General features: G+C 44.5%; 1 protein-coding gene across 1 annotated transcript in view; it reads right to left on the bottom strand.

Moving 5' to 3' along the window:
* Nucleotides 1-3,110: 3,110 nt before the first annotated feature.
* Nucleotides 3,111-26,322, bottom strand: part of LOC132909715 (zinc finger protein basonuclin-2-like) — a 31,198-nt gene continuing 7,986 nt past the window's right edge. Inside the window, exon 2 of the mRNA XM_060964689.1 lies at nt 3,111-9,117. Coding sequence (XP_060820672.1) covers nt 5,317-8,967 — 3,651 coding nt within the window. The 5' untranslated portion in view covers nt 8,968-9,117 and the 3' untranslated portion in view covers nt 3,111-5,316. The remainder of the gene's footprint in view (nt 9,118-26,322) is intronic.

Here is a 26,322-nt window from a genome sequence, read left to right as displayed (position 1 = left end):
GACGAACGCCCGTCGATTTTTTAAACCGTTTCTTAAACGAGTGAAATTCCTTGTTCGGAATTCGGCTCGGGTAATTGTCGAAATTATCAGAAGTAGGGTATACGCGGTGATGAATTTATTTGAAAGTCGAAAATTGTATTTTGACTTCTTTTCGATCTTTGTAATCCGATGTCCGTGTAATTTGTTTTATACGTAAAACAGGCGATTAAATAGACGATTTGAATATACACGAAACGTTTTATGAAGATAATAAACGGAATATAATTGCGTTCGTGGAGTGTATTAATTTTGTTAGAAAAACAGCTAGCGTAGGTATCACGAAAAAATTGCGCCTTATATTCTCCTCTGAGCGTTTCTTTCTATCGTATTTTTGGCAATAATTAAACTCGTTTGCAATTTAGAAATCGTTACTAAATGTCATAGATAAAAATGTCTTATCACCCAAACGGATTAATTCGTTCGTTTATAGGAATAACTAAAAGAAGCTAATATTTTAGTGTGTTATCGTCAATGTAAATAATATTCGTCAAGGTAATTATTGTGTTGGATCTCCAGATTCTCGACAGTAATAATGGTATCCTTAACCAATTGCAATTTTAATTACCCGAACATTAAGGGGCCCCCGTAATAACTGTTACCCGTTAACCATTCGAGTGAGAAGTTTCTTGATCGTAAGCAGAGTCTGCGCGTGCCATTAAAAATGAATAACGACGAACACATTTGTCTCGGAAACTGTGAATACGACTGATGGATGATCGGTTCGGACGAACAAAAACTGCAGATGAATCAGGAAACTATGCCTGTAAATATATCACGATCCTGAGAAATCGAAATAATTTCGATCATCTAATTTTGAATCGTCTTGTACAATTAACAAAACTCTTCGCTCCAACTGCAAATAAACACAAAACGCACTTACCTCGCGATCGAAAGATGGAACTTTTTCCATCGGATACTCTTGCCTCTAGAGAAAAAAACAAAAAAAAAAAAAAAAACGTAAAATCGAGAAGATCCATCGTTGCTTCCGGCGCGCGCTGGGGCGTATGGAAATCGCTAGGCGGGGGTGGAGGCGACAGGGGTGCGCGGGGATCGATGGGCGAGCCAACGTGCACCGGAGACCGCCTTCTCGTTCTTTCGCCGATTTTCTCCTTTTTCTCCACTCGTCCAATCCCTCCCGTTCCACATCTCCATCCCCTTTGGCAACCCTCTTGCTCCCACGCTACACCTGTCGTGCGCGTCTCGGAGAAGCGGTAGTAAAATTCTATCCGAGTACGCGTTCTCGGCGCCGGGCTCGCGGCCTCTAAGCCGCAGCAAATCCATTTATCTCGGGCCTTCGTGGCGAGTCTTTTGTTTTTACGAGCACTAGGCTGGCTTTACTAACTTCTATATGTACCTATATCGGATTTCGCGTCCTTTCGTAAGGAAAGATCGTCGACGTGACTGGCATTCGATAAGTTAGGAATGGGATTTTGTTCATTTGTAAATTTGGTATAGGTAGATGATAGAAATTGGGATATTGTTGAAACAATTTCTATCTCCAAAAGTCTTAGACCGTCTATCTTACTGATTCTACAATGAGAATTAAATACTGACGCCATTCAACGATCAGATAGTGAAATAGACGTAACGTTCGTGATCAAAAGGGAAAAGATGTAGGTAACTTTACTGTCTGGTATTCGACACGTTGGAATTTGAATCGTTGAGATTAGAGCCAACAATAATATTTATTAAACGATCGTAATTTAAGAGGAAGCAGAGAATCTGCGGCATCTTCTCATCTTGCCAGCTAAACTAAACGTAGCAGATCGAGGTTCCCTCCCTCTCGAAACAACCCCGTTTCTAATCACGTCTCATCTTCGCGAGTCCTTTCTTTCTCGAAGGATTCGATTTCGCGTGTACCCGTTATTAAGCGGGGCCAGGTCGTACGTTAAGGGTCTCAGGGAATCGAAGGTGCTAATCTAATCTGTCTGGCCGATTAAAGGCCGGCGGTAAGTTCCGTGAGGGCCAACGCACGAAACCATCTCGTCCACCTATGGTCCACTTGCACGTAATTAACCATCTCCCTCTTTCCAACGCAATTACGAACGTTACCACGTCGTACCCTTGCCGGGACATTTCTAATTATCATGGAACAACGATGTCAGCGAATCTTTTTCGTCTGTTTGGAGCTGACAATGGGAGAATCGGCGTAAGAAAAGGTCGGTCGCGAAGGTCGTGCAACCTTCCACCTTTTCGGTTCTTCTTCCTTGCACGTACTTCACTTGTTTCATTCGGTCTCGTTGTTCGTGTTGGTGTTCGCGTTGGTTCGCGGCACGAGGATTGGTAGGCGTGCGCGTGCACGCCCGCGAGATCTCTGATAAACGAGCCGGCGTCCCTCGTTTCAAGAGGATTTCTTTCGCAGAAAACGAGGTCGAGTGTTCGAGGTCGTAGGCGGGGTCGGTGGTTTTTCGTTTTTCTGCGCGGCCTTTGCATGGTTCGCTGCGAGAAGCCACGCGGGAACACGGTTTCGAGTTTAACGACCGGGGAACGCGTGAACGATCGAGACTTTTTTATAGAGCGTGTGATACTTTGTCAACGGATGTGATCGATGTATGTGATCGTTATCAGTGAGAACGGAACGAAATTGTTTTCGTTATTTTCCTTTTCAATTAAATTCCTTCTGTCCGTTGGTCAAAATTTGTTCCTTCGAATTGCGAAAGATACGAATTTGTTACAATTGCAAGTAACAACGAGACGCGTGTATCTGGGTTAAATAATTAACGGTAGAAATTAATCAACGACGATGTACTTAAATATCGATTCGATATATTCTACTGTAGAAAAATTCATCGCTATAAAATATAATGATTAATATCAAAAGAAAAAAATCTCTAATTTTTTATTAAAGTTATTGTCAGCAGGATTCGAAACTTTCAATTACAAATATTGAACTTATCGTTGGAAAGAATGTCCGTCGAAATCTATGTATGTAGCGTGCCATGAAACTCGTGCACCTAAGTACGTTCGAATCGCTGCAACGTATCAACCTCAACGGATCCCCTATTTATTGACTCACGTCCATTAAACCGTTTAAAACAGTGTGGCAGGGTAACGTAGAACGCAGACACGAATGATTTCGATTGGTATTTATTTTCGTAAGATGAGTGTTCTTTATAATCGATCTATAATATCATACATCATAGCATTCCGTTTATACATAATTACAATTGTAAATTCTGGTTCGCCCTTACGATGAGTAATTAGTTAGTGGGTTCGTCGTATGTCGCGAGCTGCCATCATTTCTTTTTATTCTTTTCCTTTTTCTCAATTCTCTTTCACATCGCCATTCTTAGCCGAGAAACATGAAAAATCGTTTGGGCGCAGGCGCGTACAAAAAGAACCTGTTTCCGGCCCTCCTCCCTGTTTCTTTCACTTGTCGTCGATTCGCACGCAGATTCTGGTTGTGACGCGTGACGTTTTACTCACACGCACGTGCACAGACTACGAAAATAAGGTATACAATGTATGTACAACGAAAAGAAAAAAGAAAGAAACGACGGTCGATCGTCGTTCGAACATCGTACAAAATTTCTTCCACGTTTTTTTTTTTGTATTTTTATCGTGTTGTATTCGTTGGATTATTTCCAATACGATCGATCGACAATCGACTACGATCGAACGACAGGCGATCGTTCGATGACGTAGGAAGGAAATCTCCGCGGCAGTGCCCGCTACTGGCCGCTGGTACAGCGTGTGTTCTCGTGTAGGACCCCTACGAAACAATAAATAAAATCTATCTATTCTCATTTATCTAGCGCGAGACGACGTAAGCTTTGATTCAGTGATCGATCTGTTTGCCCGCCGTTTTGCTCGCCGCGACGATCGCTTCGGACCTCTACACTCGATCATTCCTTTTTACCATTCTTTACTCGTTGTTTTGCATATCGGTGCGTTCACTGCCGATTAGGAGTGTTTGAAAGCATTTAGCATCGAAGGATAGTATTTAAGAGGTAATCTGGGCTGTGTTTAGAGCTGTGTCGATATCTAGGATCGAAGATGATTCGGGGTACTTGATGCACTGATTTTTTTTGCAATTATACACGTGAATCGTAATGCGCGGACAAAGACAGTAAAAAAACATTGTGATTCGTATTTAATGATTCGGAAAACGACGAGAGGATTAAGAGTTCTGGGCACTTTAATATCTATAGCGTAGCCGACAGTGAACGCGTAGGGCGCCGTCTTGGATCGGTTCGATATCCCGGCCAGGATCGGTTCTCCTTTACAAAACTATCGTCATCATTTCCGTTCCCTCGCGTCGCATCGGTCGCGTCGAAGTAGCTTAATTGATTAATTACGCGATACATCGAAAAAAGGTACTATGTTTATATATACAGCAGTAGTAATTGATTACTGATTAAATAAGTGGCATATTTATACTAAACGTTACGTTTATCACAACGATGATAAAATCAGCCGGAAGACCGAAACGAGGGCGCGTTCGATCTTTCCATTCGTCGCTCCATTTTTCATCTAACCTCCACACTCCCTCCATTCGTCTCCTCCTTCTACCGCCCCTTCGATCATCAGGGAAAGAAACGAGCAGAGGAACTAGCTCGATTCGCTGAATATTTCTCCTCAGTCGACCAGCTTTCTTTTTTTCGTTTAATGCTGCGTGATACGCGAATTGGAACAGGAACCTTCACGGGACCGGACGTACCTCCCACGCTAGGCTCTCGACTTACGAATTTCGATCGTTCGGAGACTTTCGTGTATTCCGATTTTTCGTTCGTGGACCTCGAAGAACGATTGTGTCCGATCAAGCGCGGCTACATGGGCGAGGTGGACGATTTTTCCGATTCCAGCGGCGTGGCCGAGGGTTTCCGAATTGACTAGATTGGAGCACCTTGCGTTTGCACGAAAACTAACTCGAGAACCGGGATTGGAACGCGTCAGTGACCATCCCAGGTTGCCCCAAAGGATATTGTCACTGTCGCTGGCAAGATTTGAGAATGAAACGGTCGATTCGAATCACCTGGGTCCTGCTTCTTAAGTACTTTCGCTGAACGTGTCCGGCAACCATCGAACCGCGACGAGATCGGCTTTGTGCTCGAGACCGACTATGACAGAATTATCGAAGCCGCGTGGGTGGCAAGATTCCGGTTCTTTAGAAGGTATCGGATCCACGATATTGCACGTTTTCGTCGAACGACTGGATATACTCGGTCAAAGTCGCGAGCCAAGTCTTCCGCTGACCTGTTCCGATCGAGATCATCGACGATCGCAGTTTTGGCATCACAGTAAGGGATAATAATCGCGTCCGCGGAAGGAGATCGGTCACGAGCCGCTGGTCGACAGAACCGATAAATCGCGATGAGCCTGTGGGTCCTTCGAGTGGGCGTCCCTGACCGCTCTAGAGCCAAACACCCGGTCGCAGCCAGGGATCGTGCATCTGGCTTCTTCCTTTCGGTCATCGGAACCCGGCGAGGACATTGGCGAACCCGACCCGGGAGGATGTCTGTTCCCCTGGTCCTGCGACATCCTGGTCAAATGGTTGAGATGCTGGTGAGTAAGCCCGTTCAGACCGGCCAGGTGAGAGGCGAACGAGGACAGGCCGGAGAAGGTAGCTCCCAAGTGAGGTGGCAGTAAAAGAGGATGCGGGGGCGGTATTCTGGCTGCCAGATCAACGGCAGACGGTAGTCCAGGTGTGAGAGGATAAGCTCCGAGAGCACCGATGCCCGCGTCCGTGTATAATCTCGCGAGGAACTCGTTGTGCAACAACGGATTCATCTGGGTATCGTCTACTCTGGGTGATAAGCTTGGTGGCAAGCTGGACGAGAGAGGCGGACTCGACGACGTGGACAGGAGTTTTCGATGGAGGTTCAAGTTAGCCGAATGCCTGTCGCGAGACCTCTTGGAGGGGAAGGCTGCGTTGCAACCGTCCACGCTGCAGCGATGCATCAGCTTTAGATGGACGTTCTGATAGTGCGTCTTGACCCCAAAATGGTTTTGGAACACCTTGCCACAGGCAGTACAACGGCGCGGATTCTCCCGGTCCAAGGGAACCTCCTGGGTGCTGACAAAGCCACCGTTCTCGTAACGGGCATAGGTGATAAGGCTATTGTCCGTATCCATGGCCGCTGTGGAGGGTGAGGCGCTGGATGAACGAGAGCCACGTGAGGAATTGTCCATGGTGGTCTCCTGGTGCGTCGTGAGGCTGACGGGGCTGGTAGAGCCGCGGCCAGACCTCGAAGCCGCCTGCTGCATCCCGGTGTACTGCATCGCGCGACCCTGCGACAAGGACTCGAGTTGACGCAAAGTGTTGGTCGAGGAGTCGTGGGAGAGGTCGTCGGCTGTCGTCGGACGGCTGTCGACCGAGCTCGGGGCACGGGAGGGATCATCGGGACGCTCACCTTCTTGATTACGCAGCGCCGCGTTCACCTCCTCATCATCATCATCCTCCTCGACCTCCTCCATCGGCTCATCCTCCTCCTCATCACCTTCTTCCTGGTTTTCATCTTCCTTCCCCTTCTCCTCTGGCTCCTTCTCCTTCTTCAACGACACTCTCGTCGTTGTTTCGTCTTCCTTAGTCGCCTCCTCGCTCTCGCTTTTCCGTCGATCGGCCAACTCGGAGGAATTCGGATCTTTCTGACCGATCGAAGCCACGGAAATTGAGCCGGCTTCTGTAGCACGAGTTTCCGCCGGCTCGTGGCACGTCTTTGGCTCTGGACTGATTTGCCTCTTCGGCGATTTCACGCTGCTCGCTCTCGAGCTCAAATCCCGCGGCTCGTCCTGAGACAGATCTTCCGCGTTCTCCTGCGACGACGCCGTATCGCGTTTACCACCGCCGCCGTTCGTCCTCGTTCCATCTCTTGCGTTGCACGTTTCAGGCGAACGGGAGCTCGACTCGTGGTCGTTGAAGCTCAGATTCTTTGGAGAACTCGGAGAGATTTTCCGTTCCTCTGCTTCCAATCTGGACATCGACATATCTTCCGGTTGGCTCTGGAAGTCGTTTATCGTCGAGATTCCCGCACCCTCCGACAGACAACGTCTTTGTACTCGTTCCTCGTCGTTGGACGAATCTCCGTCCGTGGACGAAGAGTGAACCTCGGTTAAAACGGCGCATCGAGTAGGATGCTGAGACTTTCTCTTTCGCACGCCTCTGCTGTGCAAGGACGTCGAGTTCATCGAGTTCTGGCTCACGGAGTAGCTCTGTTGATCGATCGTGCCCATCGAGTCGTTGTCCTCGTTGCTGTCCGCGTTGCTCGCGAGATCCTCCTCCGTCGGATCGCCGAAGTACAATTTCGGTCTCTTTGCCAAACTAAAGTCGGCTGGCTGTTCATCGTCGTCCTCTCCGGGACGCAGAGGTAGCCTAGAAGGCAGATTGCTCGCATCGTCTTCCGCTACAACTACGATACCTCCATCGTCGTCGTCTTCCTCTTCTTCCCCTTCTACTGCCGCAGTAGAGGCCTGAGTGGAAGGTGACACCGTGTCGACCACGCTGTTGCTAGAGAAAGATCCTCTAGCCGCAGCGGTGGTGTTGGGCGTCTCTGCAGCGGTCGTCATCGCCACGCCCGCGGTAGTCAGCGCGGTGGTCGTCGAAATACCCGCGTTCGCGTTCATCCTCTGCTGTAGAGCCTCGTCGTAGCCAGGTCTACCCTGACTCTGAGACTGTAAGTCCAGGTGTTTGAAGTCGAGGCCGCACAGCGAAGCTGGCGATCGAAGATCGGGAGGTGGAGTCAACAATGGAAAGGAACCGAAGGGAAGATGGTTGAGACCGGTAGCTGGAACAGGTAGACCCACTTGGGGTGGTAGAACGAGCGCGTGCGCCATGGATGAGCGGCCATCGTGCGGCGAGATCTTCCGCCGCAGATGAGGCGAATGTAGTTTCGGATTTGGATTGGCGCTGTGTCTGTTGCGCGATCGCCTCGAGCTGAACATCATGCTGCATCCCTTCACGGTGCACTGATGCATCTCGCGTAGATGTACCGCGCTGAAGTGGATCTTGAGCGCGCCTTTGTCGCAGAAGGTCTTCAGACAGACGTTACACTGCACTCTTTTCTTCCCGGTGGTAGGATTGATGAACGGAGTACCAAGATTCGGAGGGATATTGGCGGACGCGCCCCATTGGCTGCCCGGCCGTTTGCCTGGCGAGTGAGGCTTTCTTCCGGGGATTCCGGGTGGCCTGCCTAAAGGAGCAGCTTGGAGAGGTAGTGGAGGAGGGTGTCGCTGCTCGGTAACGTGCTTAGACATGGAGTCGCGCCTGCTAAGGTTCAGCGCGCTGTCCGAATTCTCGTCGTCCTCTTCGTCTTCCTCCGAACCGAACTCGCTGCTCTTCTCGCCTCCGCTGTGCACGTCCGCGGGCGCCGTCATGCCTGTCACCGAGCCTGACGACTTGCCCATTGGCGGCGGTGGAAAATGAGTAGGGAAACTGGGAGGAAGAGCACCAGAAGACACCGCCACCGAGAGAGGATGTCCGAAATTAAGCGCGGAAGAAGAGACCGGCGCTACGGGAGGCATGTGAGGCCTCTGGAGCTGGTTGCTGCTCGAATGGTGGGGCGGACTGTGCGGGCTCTGTGGATTTCTCATGGATTTTCTATTTTGCAACAGCTGCTCGGCCGACGGTGGTGGTGGAAGAGGTGGGAACGCCGGCAGTCCTAAGGTTCCTAGCTTCCGAAAGTCGAATGGCTGCATGCTCTGCAGTCGGTTGAGCGGTGATACCGTCAGATGGGAATCTAGGCTTCTCGGCGGTGAATTCGCGCTACTCGTCACCCCCGCTGCCGAGTTTCCACCGGACGAAGATGAGTAGTGTTTTTGGGCCGTGGGCGACATCGACGGATGCGAGACGGAGGGTGGCGGCGGCGGTGGTGGCAGAGGAGGTGGCAATCTCGAGCCTGGAGGCGGGAGACCGCAGTGGAGTAGGTGTAGAGGTGGTGGTAAATGTGCTAGTGGCATCGTCGGCGGCGAAGGTCGTCTGCTTGGTGACATAGCATCCGTCCCCGGCGTCCCGGCGGCCAGCAGCAACTGCTGCACGAATGGACGCGTCTCGGCGAATCTGAGGAACTGCTGAAGTACCAGCGGCTCCTCTTCAGGAGAGCAGATGCTCCATCGGTCCAGCACCGGGCCGTTCTGCGAATCCTGGCAAACAACAAATTCATCTTTCGTTATTTTTAGGTTGTTCTAATCTGAATTAAGATACGAAGCAACGTCGAATACAAATTAAATAATTTAATCCAGAGCTATCTGAAACTAACATATCGCGTTTTCCTTATGTTTCATGAATATCTCTTCGTTTATCATTTACATTTCAACATCTTTATAAATCTATGAATCGCCACCGATAAAAAGGATTAATCGTAGTACTTTGATGGCAAAATACATAGAAGTGCGGTTTCACGAACCTGCAATTAAGATCGAGTTCAACGTAAGGATGCCAGAAGAAAATTACATCTTCTAGGAACGCGTGACAATTATCCCGGAATAGTCCTCAAACCGTAAACGCCGTATAACGTATTAGAGATTAGCTACGTGCCGCACGCAAAGTGGCGGAAGTCGTTTCGCTTCCTCTTGTAATTCCGCGTTTTACGGTCAATATCGTGTTTACAGACAAATAGTACCAAGTGCACGTCCGCGAAAGTTCTTGCGAATTCTTTCGTAACACACCGTACAAGAATTATGGTATTTATAAATGTAGGATATTATATTTTAAGACATAAATATTTTAGTCCAATAATAGTCACTTGCTCTCTCAGTGTATCACACGTGCTTCGCAATATTTAACAATCTTCAGGTTTTTTGCGCTTACCGATCGTTCGTAGATAAGTTTCAAACTCCGGAAATTCCGGAACGCGATTATAAATTCAAACTAAACTGTCAACTGTGACGTCAAGCGTCGAGAAAAAGCGTGAAATCCGCAAAAACACTTGTGTGTCACGGTCGTCTGTCAATGAAGCGTTGCAGGAATTAGAATTGCAACCGTATTAATAGACTTGGTTCGTATTGCTAGCGATTTCCATACCTATAATCGAACGTTAACCAATCAGTTGCCGAGCCGTTTCGATACTAACTCGTTACTTCTTGTTTATCCTCGACTTATGATCAATTTCTCCTGATTACATTATTGTGTTACGCTGCTTTACCCATGACTTAATAGAAAAAAAAAAAAAAATTAAATAAAAGGAGGCAAATCCTTCTCTTCGCGTCCCTAATTACGAGATAAAAAGCAGCTTTATGATAATTCCTTGTCTGGACAAAAACGCTTCCTTTATTCGTGCAGCGTGGAAGGCCGCTTACGTAATGACCATGTGTACAGGACGATTAATAAGAACGGATCGACGAATAACCGAACTAATTTATTCTCTTTAACGCAATTAGTTCTAGGTGAGTTGTCGCGAAACGTCCACGTTGCATACGATTCATCGATCGTAATTAACAAGAACCTGAAATTATCGACAAGGCAATCCTGTTTGTTAACGATAACGAACGTTGTTAATGCCGCGAGGGAGTAAGACCGACATCGAAGATTAAACCGTTATTGAAAATTGAAATTTTCAATTAAAAAAAAAATGATTCTCCATTTAACTGTAAATTTCGTACTAGAAAATTTTCTTTCCTAATCTGTTGACATACTGGAAAGGAGAAATAACCGTACTATCGTAGTATTACTATTACGAATCGCAAATTTGGAAAGTAGCATTGCAGGTAGAACGTAATTATCGGATAGACTTTGGTTATCTGAATTTCTCGTACATTTCGAAAACGAAGAACTGGTGGATGGAGAGCGTAGGAAGAAGACAAAATTCTGCTAATTGATTCGTTAGTGTGGCCGATGTGGCCATCTAATGAGTTTTACACATTCTTTTTACGCGTGAAAAACACAGCCGGAGGAAGAACCCTGTTCGAAGAGCGTCTTACAGCCAACAACTACGTACCTAGTAAGAGAAAGAAAAATGATAGAAATGAAATACAAGATTACGAGCTTTCTAATAGTAAATGCAAAAGAAAATAGTTTCGTACGGTAAAGTTCTTCAGGCATCTCCCATTCCAATACGCGTCCGAATCTTCAATCAACAACAATATATTATTTTCCTCGTTAGCGTCTCGACAACCGTAAAGACATCTTTAATTCAACAAGAAGAAATCGTTTCTTCTCGATTTAGAAAACAAATCCACGTACGCACACATCGCAAAGAAGAAAGTAGCAATTTCCGTTGTTTAGTATTTTTCCACTTCCTCGTTGCCGTTCATTGTCAGCCAGCGACGTGCTTTCAGAATAGACTCGCAAAATCTGCAACTAAGGTCACCGGTTTCTCTTTCGTGTTCTTGATTTCGATACACCTGTTCTTCCATGGAATTCCGTCAAAAGTCACGATCACTTCTCAACCATCGATTAACCGATCGTTCTTGCACCAACATTAAATCGATCCAAGATCGAACGAGAAACACCAGTTCATGCTTCGTCAGCAGACTTTTCAATTATTGAGATAATTAATAGTCGAAGCTGTTTTTCGATGTATTAAAAATTCTATAAAAATGGAAAATTGTAATACCCATATGATCTGGCCGGGAGAAATTTACATTCCCGTGAAAAAAAGCTAGGAAAAAGATAGGAGAGAATTTCTTTCAATTTGACGACCTTTTTGTATAATTTTTTTGTTATTGTGATCCAGTTTGGAGGGTCTCGCGTAGCCGGAACGTCACGTATCGACACCGGAAGGTAGTCACGGCTCCTTCTAAAATCAGGGTGGCCAATGCGAATATATAGAGCGTCCCTGTCGGCGTCGAACTTGTATATTTACGCATACCGACGGGCTCGACGTAACGCAGGACGGCACCGCGGCGCGACGCTTTTCGCGTCCCGCTGTATATTTCTTCAAGCACGCACACGCGGCCGCGAAACGACGCAGCGCCGCGTCGCAAACCCTCGTTTCAGCGACGCCACTCGAAATTCGAGGCGAACGCCGCGTTATTTTTCGCACCGAGCTCGCTGACGCGAGGCGACGCGAATCGCGCAAGGCTTTCCCGAATACAACGCGACTTTGTAATACGAGACAACCGCCATTTTCTCTTTGTCACGTTTGAGAATCATTGGGATCGCGACTTGTAGGATGAGCATTCGATGTTTCGACGCGTTACCTTCCAAATAATCGTAACGATTACTATGTAATTTTCTAAAGCTCTCTCGATATCCATTTAAAAAAATCTAAATCTCTTTGACTGTTTTAACGTGGAGTTTGCTAACAGAGAAACTCGAATGACAATCATTCATCGTGGGCATGTAACGGCGCACCAACAAATTACGAATGGAGAATTACGGGACACGTCCAGGACACGAGAAGAAGGACACTGACCTCGCAGAAAACTGAATTTTAAGACGAAAGAATTTTAACACGATCCCGTCAAGTGTTTCTTTAAAAGATCGTTAATCAATTGTGGGAACAAGAAAACGAGCACCAAAAAGTCTCTAATTCCGTGGCACTCTGGTGCAAAACGTTCCGCGTCGCTTCGTTACCAGCCTGTAGAACAAAGATTAACTTTTCATTAAGCGACCCGTAGAAAAAACGTCCTGTAACTTGTGGCGCGACGCGACGGTGAGTAGTAAATTTCAGTTTCAGATTCCACCGAGTCGGGTAAAAAAGCAGCGGTGAAAGAAAAAAATGGGCGAAAAAAGACGTTTTTCGAGCGCAAAAACCAGACGCATTAAAACGAAACGGAACGACGAAAAATTTTCCAAAAATTGGCAAATATTAGTCGGTGTGCGAAAACGTCGACGTTCGTCGGCGTTGCGCGATTTTTACACCGACTACCGCTAAATATACTCCATTCGACGGAAGCTGCGTTCGACGTTACGTTATGAACGCGTCGACCGTTCAACGCCTCTATTATTCCCGGTCGACGTTCTAATTGCGACACGACCAATCGGTGCCGACCTCTGGTAATGAATTGACGAGAGAAGGAGCAGGTTACAGTTACGGGATCTAGGAGACTGGCTGTGAAAATTATGGTAATCACGGGTGACACGTAGGCGCGATGCTCGTGAACGTGGCAATCTGTTGATTTTTATATTTGTTATAGGTTATTGTTAATTCAATATATCGTTACGTTGAAGTGCGATTTTCCTAGTTTCGCGGTATTTTTACTCGTCGCTCCTTTTACGAACATTAAAATACGATTTGCTCCATACGTGTAGGAATCAGTATAGTGTAGCTCATAGTATAAAAAGAATTTGACGATTTCTTAAAAATTCTACATGATACTTTCAAAATCTTCAACTACCAATCTCCATTCCTGCAATTTAACGCGTAATCGTTATTCGCGTAACGACAATCACCATCGCTGTTACCCTGTCAACCACCCTAAAAATTCCACTTCATCGAAAAACCACAATTCTGCAGTGTGTAACCACCCTATAACCAAGAGGATTCCTATCAGCTCGCGTGCGGAATTAAATCCGAGTCCCACGGTACCGGCCGCGTTCTTAGACACAACCGTTTAGGCGTTCCTTTCACGTAACGACGAGCGTTTAGTCGTTTCGCGGAACTGCTTTTCACCCGGCGGACCTCCGCTGGTCACGCACACGTGCGAACCATCACGACTTCGCCCAGTACGAGCGATTTGCCACGAAAGAAACGAAGACTATCGGACTAAACGAGGAAAATCCGTGTGGGAAAGTCGCGAACCGGCTAAAAGACGCGAGTTTTGGAAGGCGATTATCCGGAAACAGGCGAGAGTACGAGGCGGAGAATGAGTCGTTGTTTTTCTGAACACGACTGTTTGAAGGTGAAAGTGGAGACTTCCAGGGAACGAGAGGTTTTTATCGTCCTGCGAACCGTTGTGGCTCGTTGATAATAATTCTTAAAAAACGTTGAACGTAGAAGGTTTTCATTGTGATTTGATTAATCGCCAATGGGATGAACCGAATTTTGGCTCGATGTTTAATTCGTTCATTGACGATTCTTTGGAGGGTGATGGTTTCTCGTTTGCCTAGTTTCAGGTGTGATATATCGTGTAACAAGTTTGCTATACCTATCTAATACGTTATGCGCGCACAAATTACATCGTGCGACGAGTTATGCTAAAGTTAGTACGACGAACGACTGGCGCAACCCTTCAACCTCGCGACAAACCACCCAGCCAACACTCGACTAACCGCACGTTCCATCGTTTCCACATCGAACGAGCCTCGAAACGGTTAAAATACAACGAGTTACTCGAATCGCAACAAATCTACCGCTTGAGAGTGGACGAGAGGAGAAAAAAGATGGAAATACGAAAGAAAGGAGAGCCATGGCCAGACAGAAGAAACGAAACGGACTGGAGTGGATTCAGGGGACAGTAAATTGAACAGCTCGGAGGCAGAGGTTGGTAATGATCGAAGAGGCAGCGGACACGGGGCCGGAGGGGCGACGGTAACAGTCGAATTAGCGAAATCACGCGTACGTGAGAGCAATCGCTAAACCGTTGATACCATATAATCGGTAATATCTTTCCGCACGCTAGAATGTCTCTTTTTGCGCGAGGCCAGCCTCCTCCGGGCGATCAGCCGTTTCTTGCCTCTTCTGTCGAGCGGTTCGCCGCTTTTTGGGACATCTAATGTCCTTTAAATTGGCCGATGAACTCGAACGTCGCGCTGCTTATCCCTACGTCCGGGGGATTTTATTAATTTCCACGACCGCTGATGGGATAATGATAATGATAATAGACCAGGAGGACGTTGAACCGTGCGTCGGTCGCTCGTTTCGACACAGGCATTGTTGAACTAGGTTTCAGAAAGGTGACGCACGGTCCGACCATGGTATCAATTTGGAACAGTGGGTTATTTTCAGATGGAATGTTGTGGTTTTTTGCTCGCGCAGAATACTCAGGTGACACGGTTTCGATACAACGGGAATCGAAAGGCGAGGATAATTGTCAGGTGGCATGGAGTTTCAGCGAAGCTAAATAGACGGTTCTTTTCTACGTGTACCGTACAATTCTATTTATAGGGACAAAGTGTTAGCTAGTGTGAATAAACGAGCTTCTGTTAATCGAATTTACTCGTTCGAATGTGAACTTCTATCGTTTGAATTGCCACGTCAATTTATCGTCGAAAATTTCTAATTGCATAAAGCGAGTAACGACGGATCTTGGTCAAACGAGTGTATTTCGATTAATTAAACTGATCGTAAATACGTACGTCAGAATTAACAGCTACAGAGTGTTCCTTTTACATGGTGTTACGTACAGTGGAACAAAGACGATGCTAAAGTACTGACTAATTACGTATTCTACTCTTGATTAGGATTCTTTGCACCGTGTAAAAACACCGAAAGCAACCATCGTAGCAGCGATATTAGATTCTACGGCAAAGTAGCAAAAAAGTTAAATTATAAGCGAATTTTTTGTCTTATCAAATTTACTAGTTCCGTTGATTTCAGAAGTCACGTTAATGCCAATGGCGTTTAAAGATGGATGAAAAATGTAGGTATATATGTATATAGAGAGGAGACGAAATTACCATCAAGCTGGCAGCGTCACTGTCAGCGAGCGCGTTCATGCGTCATTTACTGTATCTTAAATCGCCCCGGGTGCGGTTATTTCTTGCGTATTTTACATTGTGGCCATCGCGAATCTAAGCTTCTCTTCCTGGACATATTCTTGTCACCGAGATAGCGAAGAAACGCAATTTCGAAATATCACCAGGAAGAACTTATATAAATTGACTGTTTCTTGTATCGTTTTACGCGTAAGCTTTTATCTTTTTTCATAAATCACAAGAGGCATAATAAAAGATACGTTATTCATAAGAAGCTGTTACATAATCTTACGAAACACCACGATATTAAAATAAAATACATTTATTTAATAAATTAAGCTGTTCGTTTGTCGATCGATAGGTTTACTGTTCGTTGAAAATCGCCAATATATTTAAATAATCCTAGTTTAGAAATCTAAATGAATTATGCTGTTCGTTTGTCGACCGATAGGTTTACTGTTTGTTGAAAATCGCCAATATATTTAAATAATCCTAGTTTAGAAATCTAAATGAATTATGCTGTTCGTTTGTCGATCGATAGGTTTACTGTTTGTTGAAAATCGCCAATATATTTAAATAATCCTAGTTTAGAAATCTAAATGAATTAAGCTGTTCGTTTGTCGATCGATAGGTTTACTGTTCGTTGAAAATCGCCAATATATTTAAATAATCCTAGTTTAGAAATCTAAATGAATTAAGCTCTTCGTTTGTTGATCGATAGGTTTACTGTTCGTTGAAAATCGCCAATATATTTAAATAATCCTAGTTTAGAAATCTAAATGAATTAAGCTCTTCGTTTGTTGATCGATAGGTTTACTGTTCGTTGAAAATCGCCAATATATTTAAATAATCCTAGTTTAGAAATCTAAATGAATTATGCTGTTCGTTTGTTGATCGATAGGTTTACTGTTTGTTGAAAATCGCCAATATATTTAAATAATCCTAGTTTAGAAATCTAAATGAATTAAGCTCTTCGTTTGTTGATCGATAGGTTTAGTGTTCGTTGAAAATCGCCAATATATTTAAATAATTCTAATTTAGACATCTAAATGAATTAAGCTGTTCGTTTGTCGATCGATAGTTTTACTGTTCGTTGAAAATCGCCAATATATTTAAATAATCCTAGTTTATAAATCTAAATGAAATCAAGTAGATTCATCTATTTAATAGTACAACAGGTACACCAACGATACACAATTACAGAACCATTCGAATACAAAGCATTTAACCTGCAGCAGAATACGATGCTAAACACACCGAAGTGGCCAAAGATTTCCCACGAAAAAGAAAAAGAAGCGGTACCCCTGTTGCGCATCGACCATAAATTCATCTAATTATTTGCATATAACAATTCTTTCCTTCGAAACCTGCGGCGGCTTCTGTTTCACGGAACATTTCCAATTAAATTTTCATAATGTTCTATTTCGCGATCATCCTGCCGATAAAAGGTTCGCCTCTGTCGACGCGACGCATGAGTCTTTCCTTTCCTTTCCTTTCCTTTTCTTTTGCCTGTTTTCCTTCGAATCAGCTTGTGCAAACGCATCCCCACCCTCCAGTTTCCCCTCGTGTCGTCGATCATGCTCGGCGATCCGCAAGATTTACGCGACGTAAACAAAGGAAAGGAAACGCCTGACTAGGAAGGCACGTAATTTAAACAAAAAAATAAATCATACGGCTCGCGGTGAGAATCGGAACGATGTGAATCGCGTTTAACCCGCTTGAAGCGGGCACGACCGCGTGCTACGGGGTCTCTTCTGGCCGTCTTCTCACGGAAAAATCACCCAGGCTAATGAAATCGGTCGCACAATCGCCATTATTCACGGAAACGGAGCGCGAGGCGCGTGACTCGTTGCGCTTCGCGAAAATCCTCCGCTCGAATTGCCTCTAGGAAAACGCGCACAACGGTTTATCGCTGGCTTGTCTTTTTGAACGTCTTTCGATTATTTTGATTAGTTTGCATGGGTAAATTGATCGATCGAAAGAACGAGAAGCACGAGCAAAAAATTCGCAACGATTGATATCGCTTGGAACAGCGATGGTCTGCTGTTTACGACGGAGGAATCTGACATGCATCTATCGCATTTGACGGAATGTTTCTAATTTCTAATTTTAAATTTTTACTCGTTGTTACGCAACATGTTCTAGTTTTTCTCGTTGAACAGCGCGTTTACTTTTCTTTTTTTTTTTTTTTTTTTTATTTTGGTTATTTTATAATTTGTCCTTGCGGACATTTGGTAAAGTGTTATATCTTGTTGGTGAAGAAAAAAAATATAAATAAAAAATAAATATAGCATGTGGGCGGCTACCCCCAGCGGGGTGCCAGCTTCGTTTTTTTTCTAAGTTATATCTTCTATGATGCGCGTTTACTTGTCGTGGAAGTAAACGCATCAATATCTACTACTGAAAAGTTTTCGCTTATTCCGTTTGGAAGAAACTCGATGATTTTCTTGCGAATCGTTCAACAGATTAAATCGATTGTGTCCTAAAGTGCTGTATAATTACACACCTAAAGCACTTAGCTTTGAATCAAGTAATTCGTACCGTTATATTTAAGATTACGTAATATTTTAATCGACCTTGAGAACGTAGTAGAGAGCGTAAAACGTGCTTTAGACACGAAACACGTTTGGCGTGACACTCGAACGTGTCTGATACGCTTTGATCCAGAAGCTCGTTTTGATCCAAAAACAAAGAGACAACAGAGCTGGTAATTTAATTAACAAATGTATCTTGATAGAGGAAAAGAATTTCCATGGAATTTCCAGTGTCGAGTGTTTATTTTATTTTTTTTATTAGAACATAAACAAGTTCATTAAGAGCGTTAATTATCGAAATAATGGCGCAATCTGATTTCATAGAAACTCTGAAAATAAACTAGTAATGTGACATAACGATCTGCTGATGGCGGTTTTAATAGCGTCGTAACGAATGGACCGAGCACAATTAGCTCGTTCGGAGCACTATTCCTTGTTCGAAAAACAAGAAAAAGAAAGCGTACATTCATCTCGTATAAATCTACAATTTAATACGATTCCTCACACGTTCCCGCGCATAATCTTCAATCTGGCCACCAATGAATCACACGAAACAACAACCAAAAAGAAGTGAAACAGGGGAAAAAAACATCATGTCGCTCTGTACCGAAAATCTACCGTCAAAGAGAAGACGCAAAAGAAAAGTCACACGTAGAAAACTAACCGTGTGACACGAAATGATAATTAACGCACGGTATTCTGTCAACGAGGCTCGACTTTCCCGGCTTGAACGCGGCGAGATCGAGACTGGAGGTGGAAGATTGATACACGGCCTGCATAATTAAGCAAGAACGCAGCATCGTCGGACGTTCTTAATTCGTTGGGCGTTTACCGTCGTCCTTCCATCGGCACCCAATTAGTCCTTTAATTAAGTCCCTGGCAATTACCAGTCGTGGTTACACTCTGGTCGCGTTAGTGAAATTGTTCGATCGTTATCGACGCGACTGCGGGGCTTTCCATCGCGGTTCTCTCGCACGAAACGATCTTTTTTTCTTTCTTTCTTTTTTTTCTTTTTTTTTTTACAATATTTCAACGATCGTTCGGCGCGATTTTTATTACCCAGCGATTATTTTCATTCGCCCCGTCCAATCAACTTTTACGAGCATAGCCAGTTACTTTCCTCATTATTTGTGACCTCTTGGCTCTTAGGAAAATCTGCGTGGCACACGGACTTCTCCGTTTCCACTTATTTTTCACCAGTATTATGTCTGTTCGGTATCCGTTTCGGGTTCCGCGAAGCTCAAAAATAAATTCTTTTTTCTCCAAAAGGATGCCTTGCGTCATTGATAGAGTTATCGTGTGTATCTCTTTTCGCTATCTGTTCTCGTCTCCTTCTACTCTTCTTCTGCTTCTTATCCTCTTTTAATGGTGTCAGGACTGGTCAACAGCGGGTTGCTTGTACGCCGAGTTTAAATATCGCGTGGCTTCTATGCACACGTAGGAGGTTTCTTTGTTTTTACGGGACTAGCGTTTCTGGATCGTTGTTAATTGGCAGCGAAGCTTTTGATATCTATGTGGAAACTCGATGATGGGCTGTGAACGCATAAAATAAAGAACGGATATTATAAATTCAGCTATGTTTCCTTTGTGTTAGTTAACGAGTCTCATCCTGTTGCTTTAACTTCTAACCTTTAATACAGTTATTAAGCAAGATTTCCAACACTAATAAAACAAAACTATAATAATAGAATAAAACAGAAATTTAACGTCGGGCTATATTTTTAAAATTATATTTCCGATTCAACGTCGTATCGATCCTAAGATATTTCTTACGACGTGCCGAATAATAAAATATACTTCTATTGCAATCCATAACTGACGTACGATCTTTACTTCTTTTTTTTTTTTATTAAACCAACGTAGCGCGGGCACGCGCCCCGGCGGAACTAACACGACTCCTCAAGTCCCGGCCAAACCACCGCCAAGCGATTCGCTCGCTCGCTGTTGGCGTTCCCGGTCGCTGTCGCCATCTGCCGGCGCGATTGCGAACGAGTCGAGCCGCCGGTTCGCGTTTCCCTCCGAAAGGAGAGACAACACCGATCGACGGCAATGCCATCCGTGACTGGACACCGCATATGATTTCACGGCCGGTGCCCGCTGTCTTATTCGTGTGTAGAAATCGTGAAGATCTCGCGTGGATATCCGCCTTTAAATTGGATTGCAGCTACCTGCAGTCTCTCTTTCCCCTTGTCCCTCCCACCAGTCAAAACCGTTCTTCTCTGTCTCCGTTTCGGCCGGTTACTGCGTTTCTCCTTCCGTCCGAGGAGGTTTCTGCCTTTTTCGCTTCTTTGGAATTTTTTTTCTTTTTTTTTTTTCGTTGTTTTCTTTCTTCACATCGGCGGTACTCGTCTTTACACGCGTGTAAGAACGAGCGATGGGATACGTTGATTTGTTACGTAAGCAAGTAAGCGAATTGGTCTCTGTTCGAGGTGTTACACGGGTGATTTCGATGCTCGGGGACGGAGAAATAGGCTCGCGTGCTTTTTTCGGGGATAATCGAGATCGAAAATACGAACTCGAAGCGTTTTTATGCCGTGTTTCGCAGTTTCGATAATTACGCGTGATTTCCATGAGTCGGTCGCTTTGGTATTGCCGCTTTTTTTTAGCTGCTAGTTGTTTCGCGAGATTTCCATTATCGTGATTGGCGTGTTCCTTTCGAAATTTAAATACTTTGTCGACGAACCACGTCTCTTGTACGATGATCAGTTTCTTACGCGTGTCACGCAATTATACAATCTTTGACGAACCGTGGTAGCAACTTTATCCTGTGGAGTAATTCTTTTCCGAAAGTTACCGATGGAAAAATAATACAGTGTAACGAAAGTATTCGTGCAATCGTGATCCACTTTTTTGAGTAGTTATACATGACGTTACGCTTTGGCTCGCATTAATCAAAACTTCGATTCCCTCTTCTTCTTCTAATATGTAACTATTATAACATATAACTGTCAAAGGTTTGTCGCTAGTACGCGCATAGTCTTACGTCTCCGTGGAATAATTCCTGACGATGATCTTTGTTTGTGCGCGCGATAAAAGTGCTTCGATATATTATGAACGTCGTGCAAAAATTTAATAAAGATTGATTCGCGATTGACCGAGACACCGATGTTTTCTTACAACATACATTTGTGCTAAAAGCGTCTGTTACTTAAACTGTTACACATTATTGCGTGCAACGTTCGAATGTATTGAAGTCGCGTGAAAAAAAACCACGACTACTTAACACGTTCTCTATAGAATAGATTGCATATTCTCAGTTCTTAAACTTGGTAAACATACGAGCGTGTCTCGCGTAAAAATTATTCGTCATTAGAGAATAACGTAGATAATGGAAAGTCTCATGAGAGCAGCAAGTGGAATCCATATCGGCCAGAAAGGAAGTTACCAATCGGTGGTCGTTTGAAAAGGGAAAAGGATGATGACACCGCGGACGAAAAGGAAGGAAACGAACGCGGAATCTCGAAGCGGTATCGCGTCCAGTCCGTTTATCCCTTGGTTCAGGGCAATTTTGCGGCGCCCTTTTTGCCTGAACAAGAGCACGAGGACGCGGCGGTTTCAATCAGTTACAGCCGCAGGAGAGTACCGTGATTACGCGGCGCAGACGGCATTAAACACTGGCATTACGCATTAGTACATTAAGAAAAAAGGCCCGTGGAACGTTATCGAGCCGCGGGATCGGCCACCGAATCGGCCAGTTCGCGGTCCTCGATCGTTAATACTCGTTGGTCCTTTTGTTCCGCCGCGACCACGGTCCCGGAATCGAGAACCGGCCATTAACGATCGATATCGCGGCGAATTTCATCCTTCTTCCAGTTCTTTCTTTTTTTCTTTCCTCTTTTCTTCTTTTTCTTCCTTCTTTCCTTTTCCTCGTACCGTCGTGTTTTCTGCTTTCCAACGATACTCTTTATATACTTCGTCCCAACGATGATCGCTGGTGGAAGTATTCATCGTCCAACGATGAACAATGTGACTTTGATCGACTTGATCCATGCGTTTAACGCCACCATTATCGCGGCAGGAATAGTAATTCCCGATGACTTCGGGCTGCACGAAAATCCTATTTTCTCTAATATTTGTAACAAAAAAAAAAAAAAAAAAGAAGGATTTCGACACACGTGGCTAATTTCCACGCGAAATATAGCGGAGTATGTTGGAACGAACGACGCTACGACGGATAAATACTACGTCCAACGAGTGGGTGTGAATTTTATGGTAGAGAAAGAGATTAGAAAGAAGAAAGATTTCAATTGAGAAACTGAATTTTTCGTATTTTAACGCCGCAGTCCGATTACTATTTGTTTAAATTATTGCAGAATCACCTGAAGAGAAAAACATTCAACGCTGTCTGTATAGGTTGAATAAGAGAAACAGAAAAATGTATAAACGTTGTTACGTAATGCAACATTTTCTATTTGCCAGTTTCTTTTAGTTGTTATTTGGTAAGATCGGAAGACGTACGAGTTACGAACGACGATACGGAACATCGCGACACCTGGATATGTTCGATGGAAATCGAATCGTTTTTGGTTGAAAGAACAAAGTGGAAGTTTCGAACAAGTCGAAGGTATTTGCGAAGGTATCCGTTGGTTCGCGGTTACGGCTAAATTAAGATCGTCGAGTGTTTGGGTGTCGGTCGCGCGATCGAGTTCTTGGCTTTCCTGGAGTGGAATCTTCTTTGGTTCTCGGTTGTTTGGATTGTGGCCGCTTGGATCTTTGCTTGGCCAGTTGCTTCGATCGAAGGATGCACGGTTTTCGTGTGCCTGCGGAGTGTTTGTGGAAGTTTTGGATCTTCGTGGATAGAGTTCTCGAGTCTTGGTCGTTTGGACATTGTCTTTTTGTTTTCGAACGGAAGAATATCCAATTTCAATTGCGAGAATGCGTTTTCAATCTTTTGTACTGTCCTGACGTTAAAAGAATATATTTCTCAGTTTTTAGGTTCTTGGTGGTCGACGTGAAAAGTATTTTAATTATGTAATCAAACGGTGTTCACGAAATTTTTTAATTTTAAATTTTCGATTCGTCGATCCTTCGTTTCTACTTTGACGCTAATTCATCGACCATTAAGTATCATTAAATCGCACGAACTGGCATTACATTTCCGGGTAAGTATACATTTTCTTCGATTAAAATAGAACATTTTGACACTATTAAAAGAATAAAAATTCTATAGCAATCGAGGTCGATCTGTGATCTTTGAGTATATTTATTACCATAGTTTTACGTGAGAAATACCTTGCCCCTATAATTTTTTCATATCCATAACTCTTTAAAATGTCCGTATACCGAGCGCTTAGCGTCACAATATAAAACTTCGTACTCTTTGTCACCTCCATTCCACAGCACTATATAATTATTCGCATATTAAACTTGTCACGTAATATATCAAACCTGTACGGTATAATTATCCAATACCTTAACGCCAGAGTTTTCGCTCACTTACACGACACTTTCCATCCAGCACCTTCAATCATCAATTACCTACACGAACGAGCCTTTAATCCCAAATCAGCCACAGTGCACCTCAAGAACCCTAACTCTCTTATCCTAATTTTCATCCTACCCTAAATAATATTTCAGATTTCATATTCGATCCATTTAGTTCATTAAAGAATCAACTTTAGAATGAAGGAACTTGAGAATTTGAGTAAATAGAATAGTTTTCAAATCCTTAATCTTAGTTCTAAAAATGAATTCAAATGAAACACAGAGATAATTGAAAACGACGAACGAACGGCTGCGCTCGTTATTTAACAGTTACAGCTCGTTACAAACAGGTATTGTATAACTCGATCGCGAATATGATTAACGTCAAAAACGCGATACCGCTGACAAGCGTTTGCATTTCAGCGATTGCGAGCCACGGACGTTCGTTCCGGTTAGGAGCGTCACGCGTTACGTTTTAATTCGACCGGACCAAGAAATCTGCCTCGTCTATTAACGCGGCTTTTTTTAACGCAAACTTCCCGCTAACCGAGTTGATACGATCGTCGCCTAACGAAGCGTACCATGCATCGCGGTTCTTCGTTAGAATCAGCGAAATAAAATGGAGAATCTTCGGGAAAGAATGGTCGATTCGATGGTGCCGTTCTTTTCGCTATTTTTAACTTTTCCATCGTTCCGTCTTCAATTTGATATTTGTATTTTCGCGTAGACGTTGCAATTTTAGGCTATTTAATTTTATTTCTGTATCCTATATCGTATGCGATAAAATATTATTTTTTACAAAGTAACAAAAGTATCTTAAATTCCTTAAACAACCACGTCCCACGAACAACGACGCTATTCAGTGCGACGAAAGAATTCTTGTCCTTCTAATGACTCGCGAAACAACTAAGAAACTATTCCTCGGTTATCACCGCGTTTACCAAGATCCATGTCACTAGCCAATTTTTCACAATTCCAGCAGCGATCCACCATCAACGAAACGCACGAGTATCATTGTCCGAAGAATTTCGATCTCCTGCTTTTCCTTGTCCCTTTCTTTCCTCCTGTCCTTTTCCTCGTGCTTCGTGTCAAACACGAAGGATCGGTAGTACAGACGTAAACGCCAGGTCCGAGTTTTAATTTCCTCGGAGCCGATCGCGCGCCCGGTTTCGCGTTTCCGCCCGAGCGATCGACCCGGGCCGTCGATCCTCTTCTTCTCGTCTCCCCTTTCATCCGACATCGCGTCGTACCGCCTCCCCCACCTCCTTCTTTAACTCTTTCTCTTCTTATTTCACCCTCTGTCGCTCGATCCCTCGATCGAGCCGTGTTCGAGTCTGTGGATCGTCTTCTCCACTCCAGAATGCTCTGTAATTTACGGTTTTGGATCATGCTCCCATCGAGGTGGAGTAATGACAGGTCGATCGGCTCCGGGCTACCATCTTTGCCGGTTTCCGCTCTCCGCCTCGCGTCTACTTATCTTTGCCACTTTCGATCCTACGAATCGACCAACCTACGTGCGCGCGCGTGTGTATTTTTCTTTATTTCCCTTATTCTTTTCGTTTCTGTTTACGCGAATTTCGAGAATTGCGTACGTGGAAATTTCTGCGCTTATGACCCCTGTTTGAAATTTGCTATAAAAGTAAACTTCTTTGGAGGTTGAACGTTGCGCGAAAGACTGTAGAGTAGACTGCGACTGGATATGTAACTGAGCGTTGATGAGTTAATATAATGTTGACCATTTGGGAAATTTTGCACTCGTTGTACAACTAGGAAGAAGGACATGGCTAAAAATGTCAAAGTCGAAGTATTTCGTAGCGCCGTTCCGGACTGGCATGTCGGACGAAGTTCCATTGGCTCGGGACGTAAATCGAATCGAAGGCTCGTAAAGAGCAAAGCGCAGTTAGACTCACAATGCAAGGTTAGTCAATGTAATCGCGATCATCGCGAAGCCGTTCAAGAGCACGTGACAGCGAAAAGAACGATGCCTACGCAAATGCTGAAACGCCGAAGCGAGTCAGGTTCAAAAGGATTGTCTTCGCAGCCGTTGATCGACAGTTAATTCGAGGAAATCTCGCGCATCTGTTATTATTCAACTATTGTTCAACCACAGAAATATCAAAAATTCCTTCACAACCTAAACCTAACACCAAAAATTTTGATACAGATAAATTGATTCGTTGATTAATTTGATTCATTGACTAACTTGATTCATCTCATCCTTCTCTAACTCTCAATCAATTACAGCCTCTCAAAGTCTTTGTGTTGTACTATCTATTCGACTCTATTCACGTATCCTAAAATTGCAACGAAAGTTAACAAAAGTGAGAATTTCCGTGTAAAAGATTCCACAATCCTGGTCAACAATTTCCCAGTAACGTTGATCGACCATTCGGACAAAAAGACTCGCGGCCCGTCGCCAAACTCACGTCGATCCGTGAAAACTCGCGCGCTGGCGCTTTGTTGGTACGCGGATTCTCTCAGTGGCAGATCCGTCAGGCTCGTCACTTTCGTTTTCCACTGGAATCGGCCCGTTCCGAGCGCTCGCGGATAAATTCGTCACGGTTGCCTGCGGCCCTTTCACGGCTGACGTGGCCACGGGGGAAAAATCGCCGGTCGATGAATAGTCGCACTAATAAGAAGAAAACGCGCCGCGGGGGAAAAAAGCTTATACAATTATGGCTGTCAACGACGGGACTGCGCGCTCGCGCACGTTGCCTGCTAATAAACCGGCCGATCCCCGATCCAACAGATATTATCGAGTACAGCCGAGCGGCGATCGTCATCTGGTCGATCGACTTATTTCACTTCAAGATCGATACGCACTTTTCGCCTTCCACCGTACGGTTTCTAGATGATCAGGTTGTTTTAGTA

This window comes from Bombus pascuorum, chromosome 1, assembly GCF_905332965.1.
Source record: "Bombus pascuorum chromosome 1, iyBomPasc1.1, whole genome shotgun sequence".
In the NCBI taxonomy this organism is placed as follows: Eukaryota; Metazoa; Arthropoda; class Insecta; order Hymenoptera; family Apidae; genus Bombus; species Bombus pascuorum.
This window is presented reverse-complemented; position numbering and strand designations above follow the sequence as displayed.